This window comes from Natator depressus, chromosome 12, assembly GCF_965152275.1.
Source record: "Natator depressus isolate rNatDep1 chromosome 12, rNatDep2.hap1, whole genome shotgun sequence".
Lineage (NCBI taxonomy): Eukaryota > Metazoa > Chordata > Testudines > Cheloniidae > Natator > Natator depressus.
The window spans coordinates 27,534,547-27,561,967 of NC_134245.1; the positions used below are offsets into that span (position 1 = coordinate 27,534,547).

At 39.0% G+C, this 27,421-nt stretch overlaps 1 protein-coding gene across 2 annotated transcripts in view; it reads left to right on the top strand.

The window, feature by feature from the left end:
• The window catches only part of CDH11 (cadherin 11), a 105,148-nt gene that overhangs the window by 67,079 nt on the left and 10,648 nt on the right, over positions 1-27,421 (top strand). For both annotated transcript variants that reach the window (XM_074968797.1, XM_074968798.1), the window contains exons 3-11: positions 10,506-10,910; positions 12,042-12,336; positions 14,609-14,728; positions 15,257-15,424; positions 18,106-18,293; positions 22,988-23,241; positions 24,233-24,369; positions 24,565-24,686; positions 25,539-25,656. In XM_074968797.1, the coding sequence (XP_074824898.1) occupies positions 10,683-10,910; positions 12,042-12,336; positions 14,609-14,728; positions 15,257-15,424; positions 18,106-18,293; positions 22,988-23,241; positions 24,233-24,369; positions 24,565-24,686; positions 25,539-25,656 (1,630 nt within the window). In that variant the 5' untranslated portion in view covers positions 10,506-10,682. The remainder of the gene's footprint in view (positions 1-10,505; positions 10,911-12,041; positions 12,337-14,608; positions 14,729-15,256; positions 15,425-18,105; positions 18,294-22,987; positions 23,242-24,232; positions 24,370-24,564; positions 24,687-25,538; positions 25,657-27,421) is intronic.

Consider the following 27,421-nt stretch of genomic DNA (forward strand, 5'->3'; position numbering starts at 1 on the left):
CTTCATCTAGCCTTCGATTCTGACTTTCTGTCTCAATGTTTTATTTGGCATAAATCAAATTAGCTAGCAAGAAAAACTGGGGGGTAATTTTGCCTTTAGTTGGTATAAGCACTTAGTAAAGAAATACTCAGACTTAAAACATGAGCACAACATATAATTGGAAGTAACTTGACTTTAGTTGTTGGTTATTTTCCCCACTGGGCATCATCTATTATCACTTACTTATATAATAGCAAACCATACTGAAACTAGAGTGAACCTAGGCTATGGTTATATTGGATTTTGAGCACATAGTAAATGATGAGACTTCCACTTTACTCTGAGATGCACAAGTACACAATTATTATTTAAAATAAACTCTTCCAAGAGTGTAGTCATTATTCCAAATGACTCTATCAATCACTGAGTTCTTTAATAAGACTACCTTTCTTATGCTAGTTGTTTTCCTGCAGAGTTTATGCTTAAAAACAGACAGTCTGTGTCACATTTATCTTAAGCAGATCTCCCTAGGGCAGCAAGTAAATGTAAAACTCTGTTTACAACCATTTTTCATTTCCCAAGCCTTTTAATATCAGTCTCTCAGGCCTATTGCTATGTCATTCACTTCGTAATGTACTAAGTTGTCTTGTCTCTTTCACTGCTTGTATTGGGTACAGTGCTTGGCAATTTCACTCTCCTTGAATGACTACAAATTAAACTAAATTCAGAGGAAAATAATTTCCTTCTGTGCTGATTTCAGAGGTAGATACTGAAAAGAAATATCACATCCTGTTAGTCAGGATGCTTACTTTTTCTCCTCCTTCCTACTGAATGATTTTTATTTCCAAAGAGCCACTGGTATACATTTAGTCTATGGTTTCCTGATACTGAATCTCAAAACTGCCAAAGGGAAAAATGGCTGCATTTCAAAAGTAATTTTTAGGAAAACCTCAGGATTATTAGGTTTAAACATCTCAGTAATTCAATACAGTGCTGTAAAACATAATTTAAAAACACAGAGTGTGAAGTTTCCTTGCATAAATCTATACAGAATAATATTCTAAGAAACTGCAAAGACTTATGTGTATTATTATTTATTTGTATTACCATAAGCACCTAGGATCTCTACTCAAGAAACGGGAACCTATTGAGCTAGGTGTGGTACAAATACAGAACACAGTGAGTACTCTCACTGAAGACGATGAGACTATTCACAGTGCATAAATCTTTGCAACATTGGACTCCCAATATTGGAATTAAGACAATAATCATTTATGGTCTAATTCCGCAACCATTGAAGTAAATGGGAGTTTTGCCACTGCTTCAGTTGGAGCGGGCTGAAGTCCTCATAGACATTTTTATCTCCCAGTTACTAATAAATATGAAATATTGAAGGTTTTGGACTAAACACTCTTAGGGTATGTCTGCACTATAGGTGGAAGGTATGAATTCCAGCACAAGTAGTGATACCTGTGCTAGCTCTGATTAAGGCAGTGCATTAAAAATCGACGGGTAGCCACGAGGGGCAGGAAAGGGCAGCTACCCAAATACTATCCTATCTGAGACCATAGGTACATACTCATGCACTGCATGGTTGTGAGGTTTTCTAAAGTAACAAGGATTCATAAGTGGGTCTGACAGTGCAACTGTGTTTTAGAAAAGAGAGAATACATTTAAATGTGCCATTATGCTATGCTACTTGAATCCGTATATTTTACTTTGCCTAATAAAAATTCTCAGCACAAGATCAGATTTACTGAGAATCATAGAATCATAAAATATCAGGGTTGGGAGGGACCTCAGGAGGTCATCTAGTCCAACCCCCTGCTCAAAGCAAGACCAATCCCCAAATAAATCATCCCAGCCAGGGCTTTGTCAAGCCTGATCTTAAAAACTTCTAAGGAAGGAGATTCCACCACCTCCCTTAGTAACGCATTCCAGTGTTTCACCACCCTCCTAGTGAAAAAGTTTTTCCTAATAGCCAACCTAAACCTCCCCCACTGCAACTTGAGACCATTACTCCTTGTTCTGTCATCTGCTACCACTGAGAACAGTCTAGAGCCATCCTCTTTGGAACCCCCTTTCAGGTAGTTGAAAGCAGCTATCAAATCCCCCCTCATTCTCCTCTTCCGCAGACTAAACAATCCCAGTTCCCTCAGCCTCTCCTCATAAGTCATGTGTTCCAGTCCCCTAATCATTTTCGTTGCCCTCTGCTGGACGCTTTCCAATTTTTCCACATTCTTCTTGTTGTGTGGGGACCAAAACTGGACACAGTACTCAAGATGACGCCTCACCAATGTTGAATAGAGGGGAACGATCACGTCCCTCAATCTGCTGGCAATGCCCCTACTTATACAGACCAAAATGCTGTTAGCCTTCTTGGCAACAAGGGCACACTGTTGACTCATCCAGCTTCTCGTCCACTGTAACCCCTAGGTCCTTTTCTGCAGAATTGCTGCCTAGCCATTCGGTCCCTAGTCTGTAGCGGTGCATGGGATTCTTCTGTCCTAAGTGCAGGACTCTGCACTTGGCCTTGTTGAACCTCATCAGATTTCTTTTGGTCCAATCCTCTAATTTGTCTAGGGCCCTCTGTATCCTATCCCTACCCTCCAGCATATCTACCACTCTTCCCAGTTTAGTGTCATCTGCAAACTTGCTGAGGGTGCAGTCCACGCTATCCTCCAGATCAATAATGAAGATATTGAACAAAACCGGCCCCAGGACCGACCCTTGGAGCATTCTGCTTGATACCGGTTGCCAACTAGACATGGAGCCATTGATCACTACCCCTTGAGCCCGACGATCTAGCCAATTTTCTATCCACCTTATAGTCCCTTCATCCAGCCCATACGTCTTTAACTTGTTGGCAAGAATACTGTGGGAGACCATATCAAAAGCTTTGCTAAAGTCAAGAAATAACATCTCCACTGCTTTCCCCTCATCCACAGAGCCAGTTATCTCATCACAGAAGGCAATTAGATTAGTCATGCATGACTTGCCCTTGGTGAATCCATGCTGACTGTTCCTGATCACTTTACTCTCCTCTAAGTGCTTCAGAATTGATTCCTTGAGGACCTGCTCCAAGATTTTTCCAGGGACTGAGGTGAGGCTGACTGGCCTGTAGTTCTCCGGATCATCCGCCTTCCCTTTTTTAAAGATGGGCACTACATTAGCTTTTTTCCAGTCGTCCAGGACCTCCCCCGATCTCCATGAGTTTTCAAAGATAATGGCCAATGGCTCTGCAATCACATCCGCCAATTCCTTTAGCACTCTTGGATGCAGCGCATCCGGCCCCATGGACTTGTGCTCATTCAGCTTTTCTAAATAGTCCCGAACCACGTCTTTCTCCACAGAGGCCTGGTCACCTCCTCTCCATGCTGTGCTGCCCAGTGCAGTAATCCGGGAGCTGACCTTGTTCATGAAGACAGAGGCAAAAAAAGCATTGAGTACATTAGCTTTTTCCACATCTTCTGTCACTAGGTTGCCTCCCTCATTCAGTAAGGGGCCCACAGTTTCCTTGACTTTCTTCTTGTTGCTAACATACCTGAGGAAACCCTTCTTGTTACTTTTAACATCTCTTGCTAGCTGCAACTCCAAGTGTGAGTTGGCCTTCCTGATTTCACTCCTGCATGCCTAAGCAATATTTTTATACTCCTTCCTGGTCATTTGTCCCATCTTCCACTTCTTGTAAGCTTCTTTTTTGTGTTTAAGATCAGCAAGGATTTCACTGTTAAGCCAAGCTGATCACCTGCCATATTTACTATTCTTTCTACATATCAGGATGATTTGTTCCTGTAACCTCAATAAGGATTCTTTAAAATACAGCCATCTCTCCTGGACTCCTTTCCCCCTCATGTTATTCCCCCAGGGGATCCTGCCCATCAGTTTCCTGAGGGAGTCAAAGTCTGCTTTTCTGAAGTTCAGGGTCTGTATTCTGCTGCTCTTCTTTCTTCCTTGTGTCAGGATCCTGAACTTGACCATCTCATGGTCACTGCCTCCCAGGTTCCCATCCACTGATGTATGCATGTATAAATAAAATTACGCCCCTCCCCCCTGAACATGTCCATATATACCTGGCCATTCTGAATTCCTCAACTCATCTCCCTCAATAAAACATAAAGACTAGTTAAGATTCATTATGTACCCTAAAGATGAACAAATTTGGTTTCTGTTTGACCTCTTTGGTTTCCAGATCCAAACATGGCATTAGCCCCATCCCATTTAAACTGGGAGACTATTCATTTGAGTTCCTCTGAGGAGTGCATCTGTGCTCATATCAATCAAAGACAGAGACTGTCTGTTAGGCATCCAGGCCTCAGAATGTTTCAGGTTAGACCATGGAGTTGCCATGAGTCCTAACTAAGGGGCAGTGTGGAATTGCACTGCCCCAGGAGCAGATGAGAGTCCAACTTCTCCCTGTGCGCCAGCTCAGCTGTGTTGATGGGTGTGTATGGGGAGGTGGAACTAAGGCCTCACCTTTGACCCAGCTGTGCTCAGACATTCCCTACCTACCTGAGCAGTCAGGGGTGTAACATAGTCATAGGAGCTCCACCAGCAGTTCTCCTGCTTGTGCTCTGACCCGCAATGTGGGTAGCACATTCATATAAGGGGTAACTCACGTTCTTGTGCGCATGACTCACAGTGTGACTTACAGTTGAACCCTTGAGATTTTATAAATTGAAACCCTTAAACTCCATCAGAAGATAATCTGGAGCAATATAGTGTACTTGTTCAATCATGAAATAAAATATGTATTTGTTCATCTGACAGTACTAAAATTCTGCTATAACAATGCTAATAAAATTGTCAAAGAACTCTCTGGGGATAAAGAAAACATTTCTCTTTTTGCTAATTTTGACTAAAACGGAGAGCTCATTTAGACTGGGAATTTGTGAAATTTTACTCAATGTTCTTGTAAAATTTCTCAAAATACTATCATCCGTCATTTTGTCATTACAGTGTACTCTTGAATATACATTATCAGATGTATCCTGGAGGAACAATTACTAGTTTAGTGTGTCGTGCAGAAGTTCTGGGCTAGACAAATCAAAGGAATTGTTTGGGCTATAATACTTTGGCATATGGTCATTTAACAGAGGTACATACAGGAAGTAAGCTTGACTCTATTGGGATTATTTCTGCTACATATAGAAAAAAAAAAGTTGGCTAGATACAACTTCCGAGACTCTGGTTTTGTCATTAAAATAATCTCTGGTGACTCCGTAGTCTTGTCTATGATTCATGTGTAAACGATCAGCACAATTTTTGTCCAAGAAAGTTTGAAACTGAAGTTCTGTGGGGAAAGCTGTCTTTTTTGGAGAGAAAAACATTTTAGTGTGGTGGACCGAAATTGTGCTTTGTTACTCTGGGATAACCCATTTTACTGCATTGAAGTTGCTCTGCTATAAAAGAGGGCAAAATTTGGGCACTGTTTGAAGTTTGGTAGTGTTCAAAGTATCTACAATATAGTTAACATTAGTTTAGATTGGCTATTCAATTTAAGAATGGTATTGATATAAGCAATATTGGGGTAGCATTTGGACAGACCCTAAACTGGATGATCAGGAGAAAGGAGTAATAGACCCCTTCTCCATTCAGCACCCATTGCAAGAACATATCAGAATTACAATCCTGGCCTCTGGGGAGCACAGGGACTGCTCAATCCATGCATTCTGGGGAGCATATTTCTCCAAAAGGAGAAGGACCATAGCCCTATTCCAACTTTGCAGCAGCCCATGGAGTAAGTCTGTGGTACATAGGGGAGTACATTGCACTGGTAGAATGTGACTCAGGGCTTAAGGAGGTTCAGTGCCTAATAGGCTCAACAGAGAGCTTTGTTTTAAGATATTTCTAATAAAGTATACTTTTATTTGCATTTTCAAAAGGCTTGAAGCCCAGCCTCCATTTTTATAGGTACACTTTTCACTTGCATTTTTACATCTGCCAAACACATTGCACATGCAAAGCAGAGTATGTGCAACTCGGTCTGATTTTTTTTTCTTTTGTGATCATGTAGCTAGAAGTGCCCTTTAGAGAAGTGCTCCTCTCCATGGCACAGGGAGACCTCACTATGTGTTACATATTTGCAATACAGGATATATGTATTGCAAATATGTAACACATATTTATTTCAAGTTTTAAGTGAACTTTGTCTTTTATTTCTCAAGTAAAAGCAAACCACGCCTGGTCATTTGTTGACATAGGGTTATTTTCTGATTTAATAATGTGAGATAGCTGATTAATACTTATTTCTATGTGTTTATGGTGGGACTAGCATTCAATCTCTAAAAAATCTCAGAATTTGCTTGTTAGCAGTTAAAATTTACTATCTCCTCCTAGATCCATCTTGTCCCAAACCTTGTTACAGTATCTACTCAAGTATAAAAAAGGAGAATTGGGTTGGATTTCTAGTAATTTCTAAGAGAAATACATGGTTTTGAAATCAGAAACTGTTTACTATGAAATTCCAAACAACAGTGAAAAAATTAGGATATGGTATTTGGGGCAATGTGGATAGATGGCCATCCATATTGTTTGCCATAGTTTCAGAATGGTACAATCTTTGTGTAGAGTTAGTTGAATAATCATAATAATTTTAAAACAGTTATTCCCAACTAATCGTTGATTGAAGAAAGGCAAAATTCACAATGAATTATTCTAACAGTTTTATCTACATGTGAATGTAGCACAGCATCTGAATCAATCTGTTGCAAATTGTGGCTTTCTGGACATTAACCAGAGCCACATTCCAATCATCTGCTGCAAGTTCAGTTCCCAGATCTGCATGCCATGCTTGGGAAGTGATGAGGTATTTTTCCTCTGGTGTTGGCCAAAAGACAATAATTGGTTTATAAATTGTTTAGCTGCTTTTTCATATTGGCCCGTTGAAGAAATAAACTGTTTATTTTCAACCTGGAAGTTACTTTTAAATGGTTTAAATGGCGTGAGTTAATTGTTTTGGAAGCAAGTCTCCTTTCTTTTTAAAGATGCCACTGTAGTTTGATTTTTAGTTATATTTGTTGTTATACCTTAATTTAGCAGCATCTCATACACCTTGGCTGGTAGGAAGCACTTTATAAATAAAGCACCAAATAGTCAGCTGATTTAAATCGGAGTAACTTCATGGACTTCACTGGTGCTATGTCAGTTTACTCTAGCTAAGGGTCTGATATAAAGTTATTAACTTTCCTTATTAAGATAGGTTTGGATCTTACTTACTAGTGTGCAAAGACCATACTACTATGATCAGTCCCATTGTGTGTTTACAGAATCGGGCTCTTAGAAAAAACCCCTTGTAGGTATAATACTTCCCTCTGTATTAGGAATACATAACCCTATTCCTCTTGCAAAGAGGTTTAAAAATAAAGGATTGGAGACAATTACCATTTTAAATCCTAATTAGTAAATTAAGTACGGCTATGTGGTTAATGTTTTGTATCTAGTGCTTCACACTTCAATAACTGATAGTAAACACTTGTATGTATCTGAATGTCTGTTCCATTATTTTAAAGCATCTTGTATAAAGCCTTTGCTGATAATTACATAACAATACTAGTAATAAAGTTATATGATGTTTTGGGTATTGTGGAATATTTGGTTGTTTACTTACTTTAATTGTTGGTGGCATGATTTGAAATTAACGATCTGGAGAACAGGATTCAAATATACAGGGTTTTTTTTCTTTTTAAACTTGTTTTGAAATTCTATTAATGCAAACTGTTCACTTGCTAAGCCTGCTGTAAAATAAGCGGAAACAATGCACCAGCAGCAAAACAGGGTAACTGTCTCCATTCATCTTATTGGAGTGTTGGGGCCTTATTATAAAAATGTGCCAGTGCTATTAACTGCTGCACTTCAGAATAGCATGCTTCCAGCAAGTGTATGTGACCAGTATGACTGGCTATAACTTGCACATCATGGTGCTCCATTCATTTGAAAGGACACTCCATAGGAAACTGCTCCTGAAACACATCCATATTTTAGGTTAAGTGAATGCAGTTATGCAACAAGCTGAGCCAGCTACAGTATTTAGAGTTTTGGTTGCGCCCAAAACAAATGAATGCAGACAAAAATATCCCATTGTAACACTACAGAGGTGACTTTAGGGCCTGCTCATTGTGGGTTAAATTCAGCTCTCAGCTCTGGTGTAAATCCAGATTCATTCTGCTGAGTGGATTGGAGTGACTCTGGATTTACACCTATGTAACTGGAGAAGAATTTGGCTACATATTTAAGATGACATTTCTAAACTTTGAGCTACGTTTAATGGATATTTACTTAAATGGAAGTGACGCTTAGCCAGTAATCATCAAGTAATAGGTGCTGCAGTTTGACTTTTCTACACAAAAGTGAGAAATAATCTGTTTCCTTTTTCTCTAAGAATGAGTTATTATCAGAGAAAGATCGTTCCATGGTGACTTTTTTTCATGAATAAACCACTAATAATACAGAATAAAAACTAGTTTTCAGTCTCTTATTTCAGGCTCCAGCGCTTCTGGTGTCAAAAATAATTTCACTTATCAGCAAAATGGCAGCAAACATAAGTAAGCTCAGAAAGGACAGCTCTGACTAAATCTGTCGTTCCTTGATACAATGCACAGTTTATACCTAACATAGATTTCTGAAATTTTAAATAATTTTTCTGAGCCAAATTGTGGGGTTTTCCTTTAAAGGATGAATAGTGTTCTTGGCTTTCCTATCTCCCATCCTTTTATGACTCTTTCATAATATGGCATAGAGAAAATAATATTGAAAAAAATTCAAATGGTTACTTTAAATGGTCTTACTAAATATGCCTGAGAAAAAAAAGTGAAATTCTTCTGTGCCAGATTGTTCTCAAATATATGCATAATCCTCATTAAATATATTACGCTGGAGCCATTGCCATGTCATAGTTAAGATTGTTTCTGGTTTACACTAAAAATGGAAGATCAACGTCTTTGTTTTATATGAAAAACACAGTATGTCTGCCCCCAAATGTTTATCACAAATTTGAATGTATGCTTTTGAACAGAACTGTGCAAAGAGTACAGTGGTAGGGAGGGACTAAATAGGATTTGGGGAAGGGGATGATAAATGTGTGGCATTTCTACTGGGAGAGAGTTAAGACTGGGGTGCATGCTCTGTGGTGTGGCTGTGCTAATAGTGAGCTGAGTGTCTTTGGGTGAAGGAGTAGAGTGTGGGCAGCATTAACTTTTCAGTTCCTTGTCTTTCTGTGTTACATGTATTATTATAGAGAATCCTTAACTAACACAGAACATTGTGTGTGTGTGAGAGAAAGAATATAGCCTTAAGTTAGTATTTTATTAGTATTCTGTAGCAGATACAAAGTGAATTACTGAGAATCCTAAAATAAACATTCCAAGAACAGTAAAAGTTGGTTGTTCAGTACAGGTATAGGTGCTGGAACTAGGGCTGCTGGTGTCCATCATACACAGGGTTCACAGTTTGGTTCAATGGCTCTCAGCACCCCCACTGTACAAATTGTTCCAGCACCACAGAGTACAGATGTTCTTTAAATAAAGGCAGAAAAACATTGTATGGGAAGCCCCAGGGGTATATCCAAGGGGTACTTTAAGATAGGTTGTTTGTACAGGAAGTGTAGTCCTTAGTTCAGGTTTCACTGTATTAGACAATCTTATGGTCAAACTTTGACCCTGACCTATTACACATAGAAGTGATCAGATATAAAGAAAGAGGCAATGTCATTTGAGCAACTAAAACTTAGGCATATGTATATATTGCAATAAAATAAAAACCTGTGGCACTGCGTCTCAGAGACCGGGTCAATTAACTTCAGATTGTGGGGCTAAGCATGGCATTCTAGCCATTCAGGATTAGGCTAAAGATTGGGCTTTGAGACTCACCACTCTCATGGGGTTTCAGAGCCTGGGTTCCAGCCTGAACCCGAATGTCTACACTGCAATTTTTAGCTGGCAGCCTAAGCCTGAGTCAGTGGACCAGGGCCATTTGCAGCCATGGGTCTTTTATGACATTGTAGACGTACCCTTAGAGACACATGGAATGGGTGCTACTGCCAAAGATCACATTATCAAAGAGTCTGTAGGTATTTTTACTCATTCATGATGAAGGTTGGTGGAGACAGGAGTGATAAGGGAAGCACTGAAGTTTGGGAATGCTTCTAAGCACTCACTGACAATATTTTCTTAGATTACTGAATGCAATCTGCGATCTATATGTGCATCATTATCTCCTGAATTAGGAGAAGGGGGAAATTATAATTGACAGACTCTTGAGTAAAAAAGCAAGGAGTTTTACTGGAAAAGCACCAGAAAAGAAAAACCTTATTTAGAATATTCATAGTTGGTGGTAATTATATCAAAGTATTATTTTCCTACTGAATCATTAGTTTTTGATGGCTGTTATATTCTTTCAGTGGACAATGGGTATTACCCCTGTGCTATGTTGGTACTAGTTTCATTTTAGAAATTACAGTTGGCTTATAATTGTCACTTCTCAAAGACAGGGGAAAGACTGACACTTTTCTCCGCTCCTCTTTCTTTCAGCAATTAAGCTGAGAACCTGCAGAGCATTAAAGTGATGCACTTAATGAGCAGTGACATCCTATATGCAGAACATTACATCTGAAAATTTCCATTAGCTCCGAGGTTCTTACTTCAGAGGTGGCCCTGGGTGGAAGGAGGAGATTCTCGAATACTCCTGTGCCTATAAATTAACCAAAAATGAAGGAGGACAGTTGTTTACATGCTGCTCTTATATGCCTGGGCATGCTATATTACAGCCATGCCATGTCTACAGAAAAACTCAACCATTTAAGGCCGTCACTCCATGGTCACCATGAAAAAGGAAAAGAAGGGCAAGTTCTGCATCGTTCAAAAAGAGGCTGGGTGTGGAATCAGTTCTTTGTAATAGAAGAGTACACAGGACCAGATCCTGTACTAGTTGGCAAGGTAAGAAATGTATTCTACATTTTCGTTCGTATTTTAATAGTTACTATTTCCTGCCTTATTGCGGTGTGAGCTGCTTTTTTTTCCCTCCAGTACTTTTCTTTCATACCAGCTGCCTAATCAGCACCCTCTGAAACTTCTGGTATTAATCATTTCATCTGTAGCTCAATAAGAATCTGATCCAAAGTGTATTGAAATCAAGGAGAGTCTTTCCATTGACTTCAGTACACTTTGACTTGTGGCCTGAGAGCAGTAGATTGAAACCTTCTCTACTAGGACCAAAAGGATCATTTGCACAACAAGCCTGATCCCCAAACTGGCCACTGTGTCCCAGTAAATCATCATACCATTCTTAATTTTGGTGTCCAGTCATTAGAGCATAGCTCTCACTGTTGTAAGGATAGCCTAGAAAATACCAACCTGTGTAAAGTTAAAAACAGATTTGACCTGACACACCAAAGGAAAAAAGAACCTAAGTGTATGTCTACAAGGCAGCTGGGAGATGTCAATCTCAGGGCAGTTAGACGGACTAGCACTAGCTCACTAAAAATAGCCATGTGGCACAAGCAACAGCTTGGGCTGGCAGGCTTGGACTTGGGCGGCTAGCGTGAACCACCACCTGTGCCACATGGCCATGCTGCTATCATTAGAGGAGAGCTAATGCAAGTCTGTCTATCTGCTCTGGGAGTTACAGCTCCCAGCTGCAGTGAACACATACTCTAATTGTACATCTAGATTTTAAGATATAACTCAGTAAGATTAAATATATTAGACTGCATTAGATATTCTGGGCCTGACTCTCCCCTCTGTTACACTTATTTTACCTCCTCCAAAGTCAGTTGGGTTATTTTAGCTTAAGAACGGTGTAATAGAGTGGAGAGTCAGACTCAGTAAGCCAAATTCTGTCATCAGTTTGTTGAGTTAAATGAAAGTTAGACACATGTAAGCAAAAGAAAATCTGGTCCATTGTGCACCTAACTTATTAAATTGAAGTCTGCATTAGTTATGAAAGTTAAGAAAGTTGAGTCAACAGTGGCTAGACAGTAATGCACAGTAATTCAATTACTGTTTTAGTGGCTGGAAATACATAGTGTATATTGGTTTGTTACAATATGTATGTTTATCATTTTGTAGCTTCATTCAGATATCGATTCTGGAGATGGAAACATTAAATACATTCTCTCAGGTGAAGGCGCAGGAATCATTTTTGTTATTGATGACAAATCAGGGAACATCCATGCAACAAAGACACTGGACCGAGAAGAGAGAGCTCAGTATATTTTAACGGCACAAGCTGTAGACAGAAACACGAACAGACCTTTGGAACCACCCTCTGAATTCATTGTGAAAGTTCAAGATATAAATGACAACCCACCTGAGTTCCTACATGAAAACTATCATGCAAATGTGCCAGAGAGGTCCAACGTGGGTAGGTACAGATAAATGCATGCCAGTTTACATTTTTTTGGAGTAAATTACATTGACAGTGAATCTTAGGTACATCTAATTAACATCTTCCCAATGTCTGGAAGGTAAAATGTATTCAGTTCCTCTATTAATCAATGAAATATCCTCTGTCATTTGCTCTAATTAGCTGAATGATTCAAACTCTGCTACAGCAAATCCAGTATTGCCAACCACAAGAGATCAAAAATCTTGAGTCAGACCCCCTCACAAGGTCAAAATCATGAGACTGGCCTCAGAAATCATGAGATTTAAAAACCACCATCAAACCATGTATTTTAATATGTCTTTTGATTTTTTAACACTGTCTCTACTCTTCTGGAAATGTGTGTGTGATAATTTCAGATTGAAAAGTCAACCTTTTAATGCACACATATCTTTCTGTGGCAGCTCAAATGCAGATGCAGTGTATGCATATTGAAGGAGAATTAGAATAGAGAAGATGCAGAGTGGTATTTTTGGTGGGTTTTTGGGGGGTGGGGGCTAGTGCTAAGCAAAGACTCATTTAAATATAATTTCGTGATGCTTCTGTTATTGGTATCTCAAAAGTATCCCTTCAAAAATGGAGGGCTGGGGCCGAGAGAAGGCATCCCTCCTGGTTGGAAAAACAGGGAGTACTTGTATTAAGTGATTATACCCGAGATAACGCTCAGTGAAGAGCTCCATGGTGTGATAAAATTAAAATATGATGGTAAAAACCCTAAATCACACATATTTAGAAGCATACTGTAGAAGGCCTATAAAATGGAGCTGAGAAATGAACAGCCTCATCACACACATCACTCCCTCTATGTATCAAGTTTTCCAGTTATTTTTCAGTAAAGATTTATGTGAGCTGCAAACATGTGTACATGCAAGAATACCATTACAACATCAACCAGCTTTCAGAGCTTTCTGTCTTTCAGTGCAGTAATTATGTTTAGGCCCAAACTATTTTTTTAAATAATCAATACAATTATATTCAAAATATGTCAAAAATAACTGTAAATCATTGTTCTTTCTTTGTATAATTCAATAACTACGTAAGTAAATACAATATCCCACAATCACAAAACATTTATTGTTAAAAAATCTCTCCTAATTAGTAGTTCAAAAAGCTAAAAATAATTCATTTTATTTTAATTATTCTTCCTTCCCACAGCCCCCAGGCTTCTCCCCTTCCCCGAACCTGGCAGCACCCTGTAGGCCCCACACCCCAGTTCAGCACTCCCAGCCTCACCTCTGCTCCTCACAGGGTTCTTCACACATGTCCAGGCCTGGTGGGCAACAGCAGCATCCCCTCTTATCTCCCTTTTCGCAGGCTTGGGTGTGGGGGGCACCAGGGGGCTCTTCACACCCCTCTGCCCATTCCTAGGCTGGATTTTGCAGGGGGGAGGAGAAGAAACACCGTCCTGTCTGTGTTTCTCACAGGAGGGGAGAGGGAGAAGAGAGTTGAGCCACACAGAGCTGCTGGGCTCTTTGCTCCCTCTGCCCCCCCACCTCCCATCTGAGCATGGTGAGCCAAGATGAGAGACTCTGCTGGCTTCCAGAAGGGCTGAACTTCTGGAATGGGTTGGAGCATCACCAGACGAGCTCCAAACCTCTCTGAAATCACTTGAGATAAAATCATGAGAGTTGGCAATGCTACAAGACTGATGGTTGTAGAGTCTCTGCAAGCCTGTATGCGGGTCGAGGAGTGGGGAGGGTTCCCCCAATTGAGAGGGGTCAAACCAAGGTTTGTGGCGCAAGAGGTGCAGTGATCTACAGGGCGTATAGTACTCTTAATCTTGGCTGAGCTGTGTAATGTAGCTGTAAGCTAGAGCATAATGCCACTTTACATTTTCCCCTGGTTGAAATCAGCCAGCCAGAGAGAAGCTCACACCTGCCTTGGGGATCACTACAAGCAGCATTTCTGTAAGTGTACGTGTGGAGAGTGCAGCTCCACAAGTACACATCTGAAGGAGGTAGTCTTGGGTGGCTGTATAATGCCCAAGTAGTATAATGTATATTAGGCTGTATAATTTATTGGATGGAGATGACCCATAATCACTGTCATTATTGGTGACTTCCTAGGGCTTGTATTTTCTAAAGCACAAATTGCTAAAATAGATCTCAGTAATTGGTGAAATGTTTTTGTTTTGTTTTTTTGGAGTGGAAAAAGTCACATAAAACAGGCTTCTCTGTGGTTTGACTGAAAGCACCTCTGTGGCTTTAGCAAACACATTTGCTTTTTAAACGTCCTTTCTCTACTTTTTTAGGTACATCAGTTATTCAGGTAACTGCTTCGGATGCTGATGATCCTACCTATGGGAACAGTGCCAAACTGGTTTACAGTATTCTTGAAGGTCAGCCGTACTTCTCCGTGGAAGCACAAACAGGTATGACTGAGCCAGGCTTATTTGTTTGGAACACCATCACTTTTTTGAGTACATTAATATGAATAACTTAATATTTTGGCCCAGATCCTCAGTAGCAGCTATGGGGCAATGTAGTTCATCTTGGGGTGTGCATACAAATAGCTCTAAGTCACCTTCATTCTCTCCTTCCTCTGCCCGAGCAGTTCAGTAGGGTGGTCCTGTGGCATGTATTAGCATTTAAGAGAGGTATCCCTGAAACAAAACTATTCCCCTCTGTGAGTTGCAACTCTGTGAGTTGCAGAGAGATGGTGTAGAAGCTGAAATGCAGGCTCTATGCTGCTAAAGAATTACCCTGTGGTCAGCTGTGTTGCTTTTAGGGCCGCCTTCCCTGCATGGTATGGTGCATAGTGGCTAGAACCCAAGGGAGACTCTGGGCCATTGTTGCTCTATGCAGCGTGTATGATACATGTTAAATACACTGTATAATATGCAGGTACCAGTTTTGCATGACTAAAAATATTTATGTGACATTTTTGCTTGAATGTACAGGTATTATTAGAACTGCTCTTCCCAACATGGACAGAGAAGCGAAGGAAGAATATCATGTTGTAATACAGGCAAAAGATATGGGAGGACACATGGGAGGACTCTCAGGGACAACCAAAGTGACAATTACACTTACTGATGTCAATGATAACCCACCAAAGTTCCCACAGAGTAAGTGACAAGTCCCTTAATACATAACGGTTACTACTAATTATACTTGACACTTATGTAGTGCCTTGTATATTCAAAGAAGTAGTAACTGATGGAGTACCACATCAGAAATGTGAGATAGGTAAGTACTATTTTCTGCAGAGTCCTGAAATGATTTGTCCAGTGCTACAGAGTGAGTCATTTTCAGAGCCAGGATTAGAAGCCAGGGGATTCCTGGCGCCACGCTTCATTTTGAAAACCATCGAACCATGTTGAATTATAAACGTACCTATGGTGAGATCAATGTGATGTTGTCTAGACTTTTATGGAAGTGAAGCCCCTGTAATTGAGACAGTTAAAACTAGGCTGGAGAAAGTCCTTGAAAATATATTTTAGGGGAAAGACTTGCACTGCGGCAATGATGGATTAAGATTACTTAATAAGTGTTTTCCAACTCGAATTTTTAACACTGCAGATGTACAAAAGCCTGCTCAGAAAAAGCAGGCTCCGTTTCACATTCTGTTCAGACTATAACAACATTACCAGAAAAAAAATCTTTGAGATTCTGTCAAAAATCTGATGGAGAACCAGGAGGAGTTAAAAGAACGGATCTTCAAATTCTCACCTCCACTGTGTGTCAGCAGTTTATTCTGTTTTTGGAGATGTACAATATATATGGGGTTTCCACAGTACCTTGGTCTACACCCACTCGTAGGCTCTTGCAGTGAGACTAACACTGTTCTAAAGAAGAGCCAATGTGGCTTTCCCTTATACAGTTCTCTCTATTCATAGCTATTTCCAAGTTGTAGTTTATGATAGTCATTTCTAACTGTGCAAGTCCACTTCTGTCTATTGATAAATATGGGTGAATGGCAGATGATCTATTTGATCTTTTTACCTCAGCTACACCCTACGCTGTCTAAGGTGTTTCTCAGGCAAGAGGTGCTTTCCTTGGCCACAGATGAAAGAGCACTGCACATCCTGTTAACAACTCATGGTTATGCTCTTTCAGCTCTTTGACAGCCCTGGAGCTGAGTGAGGATCACTTTCTATTTCATGTATTCTTTCAATTTTAGGGCCTGATGCTGCATCCTTCACTTGTATGTATAGTCCTACTGAAGTCAGGACTGTTCACATAGCTAAAGATTGTAGGATTGTACCTTTACTCCCTTGTGAATAGTTATATTCACATGTGGCAGATCAAATAAAATTTAGCTCAATTAAATTTTCTGACTGGTGACAAATAATGCTAGTTACTACAAGTAAAGTGCATTAGTTTTTAGTTGCCAGGCTAGCTATTTGGTTTTCAGATATATTTTCGTCTTATTTAGTTGTTTATTTTAGCTCATTCAAACTTTGGAGCTGGATGGAAGCCCAGGCATGGAGCCTTAAAATTACCCCTATCCTGGAGGGGATTTTCTACCATGTAGGACAAACTGCGCTGAATTGTATTTAAAAAAAAAGTTTCACTTGTCCAGTAAGAAAAGAAAGATATTAGATTTGCAGAAGTCTAACAGTTTAACACATTGCATTCATTTGAGGTCCAAGTGACCTTCTGTCAATAGATTGAACTGTTATTGTGAAACCTGCTTTAATTTAGGCTTGTTTGTGACTGGAGTTAGTGTTTCATTTCTATCATATATGCTATTGTGCTTATAATGACTGAAGCAAGTCCACACCTGGTATACCTCCACTGATGTTCCTCAAATGATACTTGAGGGTGGGGGTTAGATTTACCCCATTATATTTTATCTTGCTGGCTGTATGCTTTCCTGGGTTTGTTCATGCTATCGGTAATGTAAAGAATTCCAAAGTTGTTAATCGGTATTTAGGGGCAGGCTATGTTATTTAAACTCTGGCTTGGGTTGGAAGGCACCCAGAGATTTGCATTGTGTAAGAAGCTGCAGGAGGACTGTGCCTCAGGAGACAGGATATTGCTTGGAGCCTCCGGGTGCACAGGAGCATTGCTTACGCTGCACCATCCTCACCCTTTCCAGAGATTTGTGGCACTGGGACCCACAGAGGGGATAGTCCTTGAGTTAGGGTGGGAATTTTCCTGTTATTCTCCCCTCTATGGATCTGTACTTGGGCCCCACATAGTCGGGCGTGTACTGAAGTGTGCTAAATTTCACTACTTTGCAGTGAATGCAATTTCATATTCCAAGTGAGAACCATGGAAAGCAGCAGATTTATTCTTTTAAGTGCCACAGCAGTAAGATTTTATCCAGTTCCTGTTCTATAATTTGTGGCTTTTGAATGAATGGCAGTTACCCTCCTAGGCTTCTCGCAGTTGAAGTTCATACCATGAATCATTTGAAATGTAATTTTCTCTAGATTTTTGTAATAACATCTCCAGTATGAATTATAACCTTGATGTCACAATAATTTCTGCATTCTGATTGTATGATCAGTTGGCCTTTTAACTCCTGCTAGCACACTAGAGGTGAAGGTAGTAATTGGGAAGGTAATTTTATACAGATTAGCAACATGACCGCAGATTTCACTAACGACCTCAATCTCAAAGTAACCTAGACCTTTATAATATAACCATTCCTTCAATGGATAACTCCATTACTGCATGTGGATAATTTGAAAGTTTAAAAATTTGCTGTGCTATTTTTACATGTATAAATGAAACAGGTAAAAATACAAATATTTTAAGAAGCAAACTGTGTAATTACAACTGAATGCTTTTTGCCTAGGTGTGTACCAGATGTCAATATCAGAAGCATCCATTCCAGGGGAAGAAGTAGGACGACTGAAGGCCAAAGATCCAGATATTGGAGAAAATGGCTTAGTGACTTACAGCATCATTGATGGAGATGGTGTGGAAATGTTTGAAATTACAACAGATTATGAGACTCAGGAAGGTGTTGTGAAGCTTAAGAAGGTGAGCACTCCTGTCCTTTCAAGCCTATTAATATACACAACATACTTCATTTTCTTTATCACAGAAGATACAATACCAATAGATTACTGTTCATGTTAAAATTATGGTAAATACAATTGTATATAATTTTGGTTATGAAGCTGTGATTAACTCTGAGCTCCCATTTTACTGTTCTCTGATAATGCCTAGAGCCAAAATGGAAAGAAGTAACTGAATGGAAAGCAGTACTACCAAAAACCTCTATAGTGGGTTTATTAATATAAAGTGAAGAAATTATTATATATTCTTTAATAGCATTCTGTACTGATCTACCACTTGAGAAATCAACACCTTTCACTCTTCAAAGCATACTGAGAATTACTGCAGAAATAAATGATGGGATTGCTTTAGTTGTTTTAATCAAGCATTCATTTTCAAGTTGGTAGTGTCATAAGAATTTTAAGATAATGTGCAAAGTATCAAGGATTTGCTTGTATTTCTGTTAAAAGAAATCATTTTAAATATCAATATTGCTTCCCTCTCATTCTACCTAGATAGAAAGAAAAGGATGAAGTGGTGTGCAAGTAAGAATAGAAAGTCAAATAGAAAAATGTTATATTCCCATCAAGGGATTCTGCCATTTGACTAGCTAAGATAATTTCAAATGGCTTGTGCCCACAATTCAAAAACAGTTTCCTTGTATTACATTGCTGATGCCACTGCACATAGAACAATGAACACCTGATAGCAAGTCATGATGAAATGCAACAGCCTCAACTTCATTAGTAACAAATCCTTGCACAACACCCAAACCTAGCAAACACTCCCTGTAGTTTTAATTTATACCTAGATAACCCCAGGTCATTTTCTGTGCCCACTACATTACCAATGAGAGTGAGGTCTCAAATATGGACCATGGCATCATTGCTCTCCTCCAACACATGGGTAAGAGGAGACTGTGCATGTGCACAAGTGAGGCTAAACACTAAGGACACAAGGTGGGTGAGGTAATGTCTTTTATTGGACCAACTTCTGTTGGTGAGAGTGACAAGCTTTTGACGTTACACAGAGCTCTTCTTCAGGTCAGAGCTCTGTGTAAGCTTGAAAGCCCCTCTCGCTCACCAACAGAAGTTGGTCCAACAAAAGATATTACTCTCACCCACCTTGTCTCTCTAATGTCCTGGAACCTACATGGCTTCAACAATACTGGTAAATACCAGGCACATTCCTCTTCGCTCTAGGGTATGAAGTCTGAAGTCCCTTATGTACTCATTCTTTTATTCTCAAAACAAAGGGTAAAATTGGGGTGTGGTGTGTGTGGACAATGGGCATTTTTGAGGCGATATGGGCTTAAGTGTGATCCTCTGCATTCATGAGGCACTTTGCTACTTTACTTGGGAGCGGGGGGTGGGGGGACAAGAAGCAGCATCTCATTAGTTGGGGATCATATTCCATGAACTCCCTGTTTTGCTTTTCACCTTTTGCTTTCTTCACCGTGCACCTATGCTGTGCTAGATCAAACCCCAAATGTCTGCTTTGTGTAGGAAGAATTGAGCAGTTATCTACAGAATATTTCTTACCTCTGACCCAATCCTAGGTCAATTTCATGAGGGACTTGAGTAACATTAGTTCACCCTGGAACTTTTCCCAAAATGGGTACATTGATCAGGGAGAAGGGGCTCTTGTAAATATTGCCATGACACAGAAGTGCCAGCACAATAAAGTCTCAACTATAACAAGAGTATGCAATTGTTAGAAAATCAGTTAACCTCTAGTACAGCCACACTGTCATAATACTGCATCACAAAGTGCATACCTGTAATCAAACAAACAAGCACACACACACAAAACGCAAATAAATCAACACCCTGTTTTATTTATGTATACAATTTCCTGTCTCTCAAGCCAATACAAAATGTATAGGGCTCACTCCTGTGACGTGAGGAACAGTCCTGTGATTTGCTGAGTGCTCTCAACTCCTGCTACCTTCAATGGAAGTTGAGGGTGCTCATCACCTCACAGGAGGTGCTCAGCATTTAGCAAAGGATCAGGCCCATAAAGACTGATGCATGACTGTTTATTTCTAATGCCAGAGATGAAGCAGATCTGAAATCCCTCTCCCCACCATTCCTGTACCCAACCTTCTAGTTAATGGAATTTAACCCCATGCTTTGGGCCTACCAGTCTTGAAGAGTCTCTCTAAGATCCCAGTCAAGCAGGCCTCAGTCAGGGGTGTTTGCATATCCATAGTCCATACTGAGATAATGAAACATATATGTACATACATACTCACATATACACACGTACAGTGAGAGAGGTACAAAGTTAACGTCACTAAATATATGGATAACAATATTGGTTGATACTGATAGCTGAATATGAACATATCGATTACCTTGGTACGCTACTTTTTTCAAAAGTGAGCATCCTTATAGACATCCTATTCTCTGCTCTGCTCTCATGTATGATCTCAAATGCTGAAGAACTTATGCAGTATATTTCTAATACATCAGATGACATTGTTGGAAGTGCATTGACAACATTTTAGTACAAATGTACATTTCCTTTTTTCCTCATAGATGACTGTACATAAGCTAACATGTATATCTGTCATTTTCTGTTTATAACATCTCTTCAGAATTAACCATTCTAATTTTTTTTCAAACAACTTCTGTGGTTTTTATCTGATTATCACCTCATTTTTGATAGTCTAATTAAGTCTTTGTCATTTGGGTAAAAAGACTGTAGGTTTTTTTGACAAGCAGCATATTAGATACATATATGGCCCCTTTTACCATGCTATCTGAGTGTCTCACAGTCTTTCATGTATTATCCCCAGAGCACCCTGTGGTAACACAACTGTCCTCATTTTACAGATAGGGAACTGATACACAGAATGCTAAGAGACTAGCACAAGTTCACACAGAAAGTCTGTAGCAGAGCAGGGAATTGACCCTGATTCTCTTAAATCCCAGACTAGCACCCGCACCATGGGCCCATCCTTCCTCGCTCTGCTGGTTAAGATCTATTCACCATGTTCTAAGGAGGATACTGTGCATTTTGATGTGGTTCTCCCATTTTGGGTCTTAACCTCTGTTTGTGGGATCCATGTTCTTTGATTTGAACATGTGGGAGAGGTGCAGGTCTTCTCCTGGTCTGTTGGTAAAGGTTATCCATATCTATTTCTTGGAGATGGTTCTTTGCTTTTGAGATGGTGAAGCAGTCACTGCTCAGAATACTGGTAGTTATTGCACTGCTGTGATGTTTTTTGATTGCTCATTGTTTTAATAGTTCTTCAATAACTGAGTTTGTACTCCTTTTTTTTGCAGTAGCTGGTATGTTATCACTGCCTGCAGTCCATTCTATGCTGTTAGCATAGTTTGATAGCCATAGTTGGCACCTGTCTCTCAGACATTTAAGGACATAACCATATTCTGGCTTACGATACTGAAGCATTGCAATCTCTCTGTCAGTGACAAATTGCAGGTACACCATAGTTAGGATCAGTCATCTGAAACATGGAGAATAATTCCTACCTCACAGGCTGTGGTGAGGCTTATTCCCTTCATATTGCTAAAGTGCTCAGAGATCCTTGGATGGAAGACCTATAGAAGTTGAAAGAATAATCTTCACACTTTCCCCACCATTATGTGTATAATATTTATTCATTAATTGTTATTTCCTATTTACTTTTTGAAAAGTGGTTGTTCAGTAGATGAGTTAGAAAGACGCTATGCCAAATACAAGTGTAATTCTATTACAATACTAATCATCAACTTGAACTCACATAATTTATTCACTATGTCATATGACTCACATCAACCTCTCTTTCCTTCATATGGGCCAGATCCTGAGCCTTGCTATGGCCATTGGGTGCCAGCTCACCACCACACAATGTCCATAAAGCCGACACATCCAACTTCTGGAGGATTCTTCCACAGTGAGGAAATTCCTAGTTGATGTGGGGCCACTATAGCACCTCCTATGCTATCCTCTGACTTTAATGTATGAACATAGAAGGCATGTCTCAAGTAAAAGGGCCAGTCCTGGATCTTTGATTCAGCCCCTAGTGCAGGCATAGTCAATAGGTGGATCGTGGGCCAAAGCAGGATTTTGAACATACCATAAAATCCTTTTATTTACTTATTATTATATTATATTATTATTATTATTATATTATTTTATCTTGAGTCTGGACCTTGACTGAGAAATTTGGACCTTGACAAAAAATAATTGATCACCCCTGCCCTAAAGTAGGCCCCCTTCCAACTGTCCCCAAGGGACTGCCTGCTAGCTGGGGATAGGCAGAGCGCAGCATGCTCCAGACACATCCCTTCCTTACTGCTCCTTGCCCCAACATGCTCTCTGTGTTGGGGCTCTTGTTGGAGTAGCAGCAGGGACTCCCTGCTGCTGGAGGACTCCCCAGCTGATGAGATGTGGGTGGTTTCCTAAGCAGTACAACAGGCACAGGGCATGGTAGGGAATCTGGCCCAGTATGTTGAGTTTTTTTCTCTCCTGTAGATGTAGTGGGTAGCGCCTCACTTTGAGTATTTAGCACATTTTGAAGGCCTCAGACTTTTGAGTCTTTGCATATTAAGTGCTATGCACACATCTGGTTTATAGGGATTCTGCTATCACAATCTAAGGAACTAGCTTTTACATTTCAGTGTTGTTGGCACTGTACAACTGATGCATCATCCTCTTATTTCTTACAGCTCCTAGATTTTGAAACCAAAAAGTCCTACAGTCTGAAGGTAGAGGCAGCCAATGTACATATTGATCCTAAGTTCATCAGCAATGGACCATTCAAGGATACTGTAACTGTAAAGGTAGCAGTTGAGGATGCTGATGAGCCACCCATATTTTTAGCACCAAGTTATATTTTTGAAGTACAAGAGAACGCGGCAGCTGGTTCTGTTGTTGGGAGAGTACATGCCAAAGACCCTGATGCTGCAAATAAAGCTATAAGGTACACTTTATTAATCTAGTCCTATTGTTTATATGGAGATAAACAAGGTAACTTTTTAGTTAATATGATGTAATGGTACCTAGTCAATTATTTTCTTTTATTTGCATGTATCTTTTCATAGCTATTCATTTTGCACATTTTCTCATGTTTAGGACATATTTAATGTACAATTTGTTATAGCTATGTCTGTCTGCATACCAACTCACATTGGTCACTATTACAAGGTATATTTACTACAATATTATCAAAGACATAAATTTTTCAATAAAGTTAGAATAGAAATAGTGTGGTTACTAATGTCAACTGTTAACTTTTTATGACAACCACTATGTGTCTTTGCATATATGTACATACACACACACACACATATACACATACAGTGAGAGAGGTATAAAGTAGCATTTGCTGTGTGTTTTTTCTGGTGTCATCTTGCTACTATTAACTAAGATATGAAGCTATTTAAAATGCTTTGTTGTCATAACATATGCTCCAAATAGTTGCAAAGTGAAGGTCTGAAAGCCATAGTAAAACAGACTGTTGTATAAGAATAAAGAGACGTTTAGTAAATCAATTAATAATTTTAAATAATCTAGGAAATGATAAATTCTACAATGCTCTAAGTGTTCTGAAAATTAAAAGAAATAAATATGGAACAGGTGGAAAATATAAATATCCCCATACAAATTAAAGGAATTGAGACACTTTTCAAAGGTTATCATTTAAGGTCTTCAAAGAATAGATGCTTTTATTATCTATACTATATAAGAACTTGAGAGTGCAAAATGCCTCTGCTACATAGATATTAATAAATAATGGAAATATATTTCCATTAAAAAGTTGCTTGATAAATTCCATTAATATGTCCATCTTGCAAACATGCTACTGAAAAACTATATTAACATAATATGAAAATATACCGTTGAACAAACACTGAAACATCAGGCTGCAAAGTAATTCTTTTGTCTAATACCCAATTTTCATTTCCTTCAAGGTATTCAATTGATCGTCACACTGACCTTGAAAGATACTTTAGTATCGATCTAGAAGATGGTTACATTAAGACCATAAAAACTCTGGATAGGGAAGAAATTGCTTGGCATAACATCTCTGTCTGTGCAAATGAAGTCCGTAAGTATTCCACAGAGGATTTCAACTCGGTGATATAAATACTATACTCCTCACATTGTTTATGTGGGGTATAACAGCTGGAATAATAAAAAGCAGGAATAATTTGTTTTTGGTTCTTTCTTTTTTTAACTTTAATAAAAGTATTACAGCTTTGTTTTGTCTCCATTTTGTTTTGTTTTTCACTTATTCTTATAGGCAAAGAACATCAGAAAGCCAAAGTTCCTGTAGCAATTAAGGTCCTTGATGTCAATGACAATGCTCCAAAATTTGCATCAACCTATGAAGCATTTATTTGTGAAAATGCTCAGAGCAACCAGGTATCCTCTGTGTGTTACATTCCCCTGATAGGGGAAGTTCTTTATTCCTGGGTTGGAGCTCAGTTTTGTATGGAAGTTGGAAGCTGGGTTGCTATTTTTAAGTTTGGGCAAAGGTGCCTAGGGCAAATAGAGAGGCAGTTCTTTGTATTTGACATCAAAATTGAAATAAATTAATGTGTGGGTGCACGCACACGCACACGCACTACATTTCAAGGTTTGAGTTTTGGCTGGCCATGGCCACAGGTGTATACCAGCAAACTTACAGTAGAAGCAAGGGTAGAAGTTAGTTTTTGCAATCATGGGCACACGTCAAATATTGGAGAGACACTCTGTCTTCTATGACAGGAAGCATAGAGTGGTGCTTTCAAGGTGTAGCCCACAAATGTATCCATTCATACCCTGTGTATGTATTATCCTAGTGCAGATTATTCCTACTGCTAGGAGTAGCTTGTGCAAAGGATTACCTCAAATTAGGAGTATGAATTATTTTATTAACACTACTTTTGTTGTCTATATGTTTCCAGTTTGGGGGAGGGTGGGAGAATGAGGTTATGCTGTTTCCTCAGACCTGCCCACATTTGAGCTCAATATATATGTGTATATATATGTGTGTGTGTGTGTGTGTGTGTGTATATATATATATAAACATTTGCATTGACTAAATATAGTAACAGAAATAGTTGTCTGTTTGAGCTTTATACCCATTGTATATTTATGAGAATAAATGATGTTTTTTCTTTCTTTTCCCTTTGGCTCTCAAAATTAACAATATTGAAAAAAAACATATTTGAATGCAATATATTATGAACCAAACAAAGGCATATTTGTTTACAAGCTACCTTTCTTTTACAGCCATTTATTACAATTACTGCTGATGACAAGGATGATACAGCCAATGGACCGAGATTTATCTTCAGTTTGCCACCTGAAATTATTCACAATCCAAATTTTACGCTCAGAGACAACAGAGGTTTGTATCAAGGTTCGCCATATATTAGTGTTCAGAGCAGCGAAAGTAGAAAACATATGGGTATTATAATTGTATAGAGCAGTATTTTCATTAACTGTGACTGATTGCTTTTGAGTTGCAAAAAAAGCAGAAAATATAACTGATAGAGACATTCTTTGGAATAATTTAGTGCATGTTCACTGGCCTTCAGATTCATAAATATATTTTGTAAATTACATGATACTTTATATGATAAATGCATTGGCATTACAGCCACAAGAACGAGCAATAAACAGAAGATTCACAATTCTACTTAGTTAAAGGTAATAGGTAGTCCACAACTTTAGGAATTCACTGTGACCCATACTGGGCTCGGCATGGGCCCTAGGTTCAGTTGTGGGGGAGGGTATGGGTTGATGTTTTTGATTCAGTTGTGTTTGTCAATTTGTGGATGTCTTGGGCTTTAAATATGAGTAAAAACCCTGCCACTGCAAGCTTGTCTGGGGGGAGGGGAGTGCAGATCCAGTTTCTCAGTCTGATTCATTATCTAGATGAGGACCGGTCACAAAATCCAGCTTCTACTTCCAACCTCCAATGCACAAAATGTGGGATGTTTTTGTATCCACATTAGCCACAATAAGATGACAGAAATCCTCAGGAGCCAGGTATTAGTAACTTATTCTTTCCACAATCCCACATAATCTCCCAGTGTGACACCATCAGTCCTGGACTAGCAATGTGACCCCTAACAAACACTCCGTGGGAAGGTTGTGGAAGGAGGGGAGAGAGAAACAGAACAAAGGCACATCCAGTCTTTATAAATATCTCTATGCTAATTGCTTAATTACAATAGTGCACAGAGCATAATACATTTGTAATAATAAGTATTTAGCAAATTCATTTTAACATGGTAATTTCCTTGTAAAAGCAAAATTGTTCAAACTTACAGGAAACTGTTTATTAAAAATGAGCTTTAATACTTGAGAAGAAACTTGCTTGTTTCCCAAATTCTGATCTCAATTGCACTGCTTTAAATGATGAAGCGATCAGAATTACTCCAGACTGACATCAGGATAAAAGAGAATAGAGTCTGATTACTTACATCCAACATGAACTTTTTATCTCAAATGTTATAATATTTACAAAACTTCCTGTATTATTTTGGCATGATTTCTTCCTTTCTGAACACTGAAGAAAAAGATAAGTACTATCAGAACTCCCTGGCCAAATTTCTGATGCATTTTTTTTTTTTTAAAGTAATATGAATATCTACCTCTAGGTTCCTCAACATAGCAATTGTAAACTCAAATGAAGTGGGTAAAGGACCCCATAGAAAGTTGTATTTACTTTCCTTTATTTAAAAAAGGCAAGAAAAAAAAGAGCATACAATTAGTTTGAAGCATATATTTTAAAGAAAAAATAAGTAAATCAATAAAAAGAAAATGAAAATGTGCTCTTTTCCTTCTAGGCTATGTTTCACCATGAAAGATATTTTAGGGGCAGTATATCAACCAAGGCTAGAGTGCATAGAAAGATAATGAATTAGCCTTTCACCTTGGGAGACCTAGCTTCAAACTAAGATTAGAAGTAAGTTTGGTAATATCAGCTAAATCTCTAATGGATATTAGTGTGTATCAGAAACCCACCACACAGTTTGGCACCATTTGGCATAACTTGCAGTCTATTCAAGAGAGGTTCAGTACTAATATTGCAGGGGCATCCCATGTCAGAGATACGTTGAAACAGCTTCAGGAGGAAGTTAGCATAGTCTCTGGTTTGAGCCAGT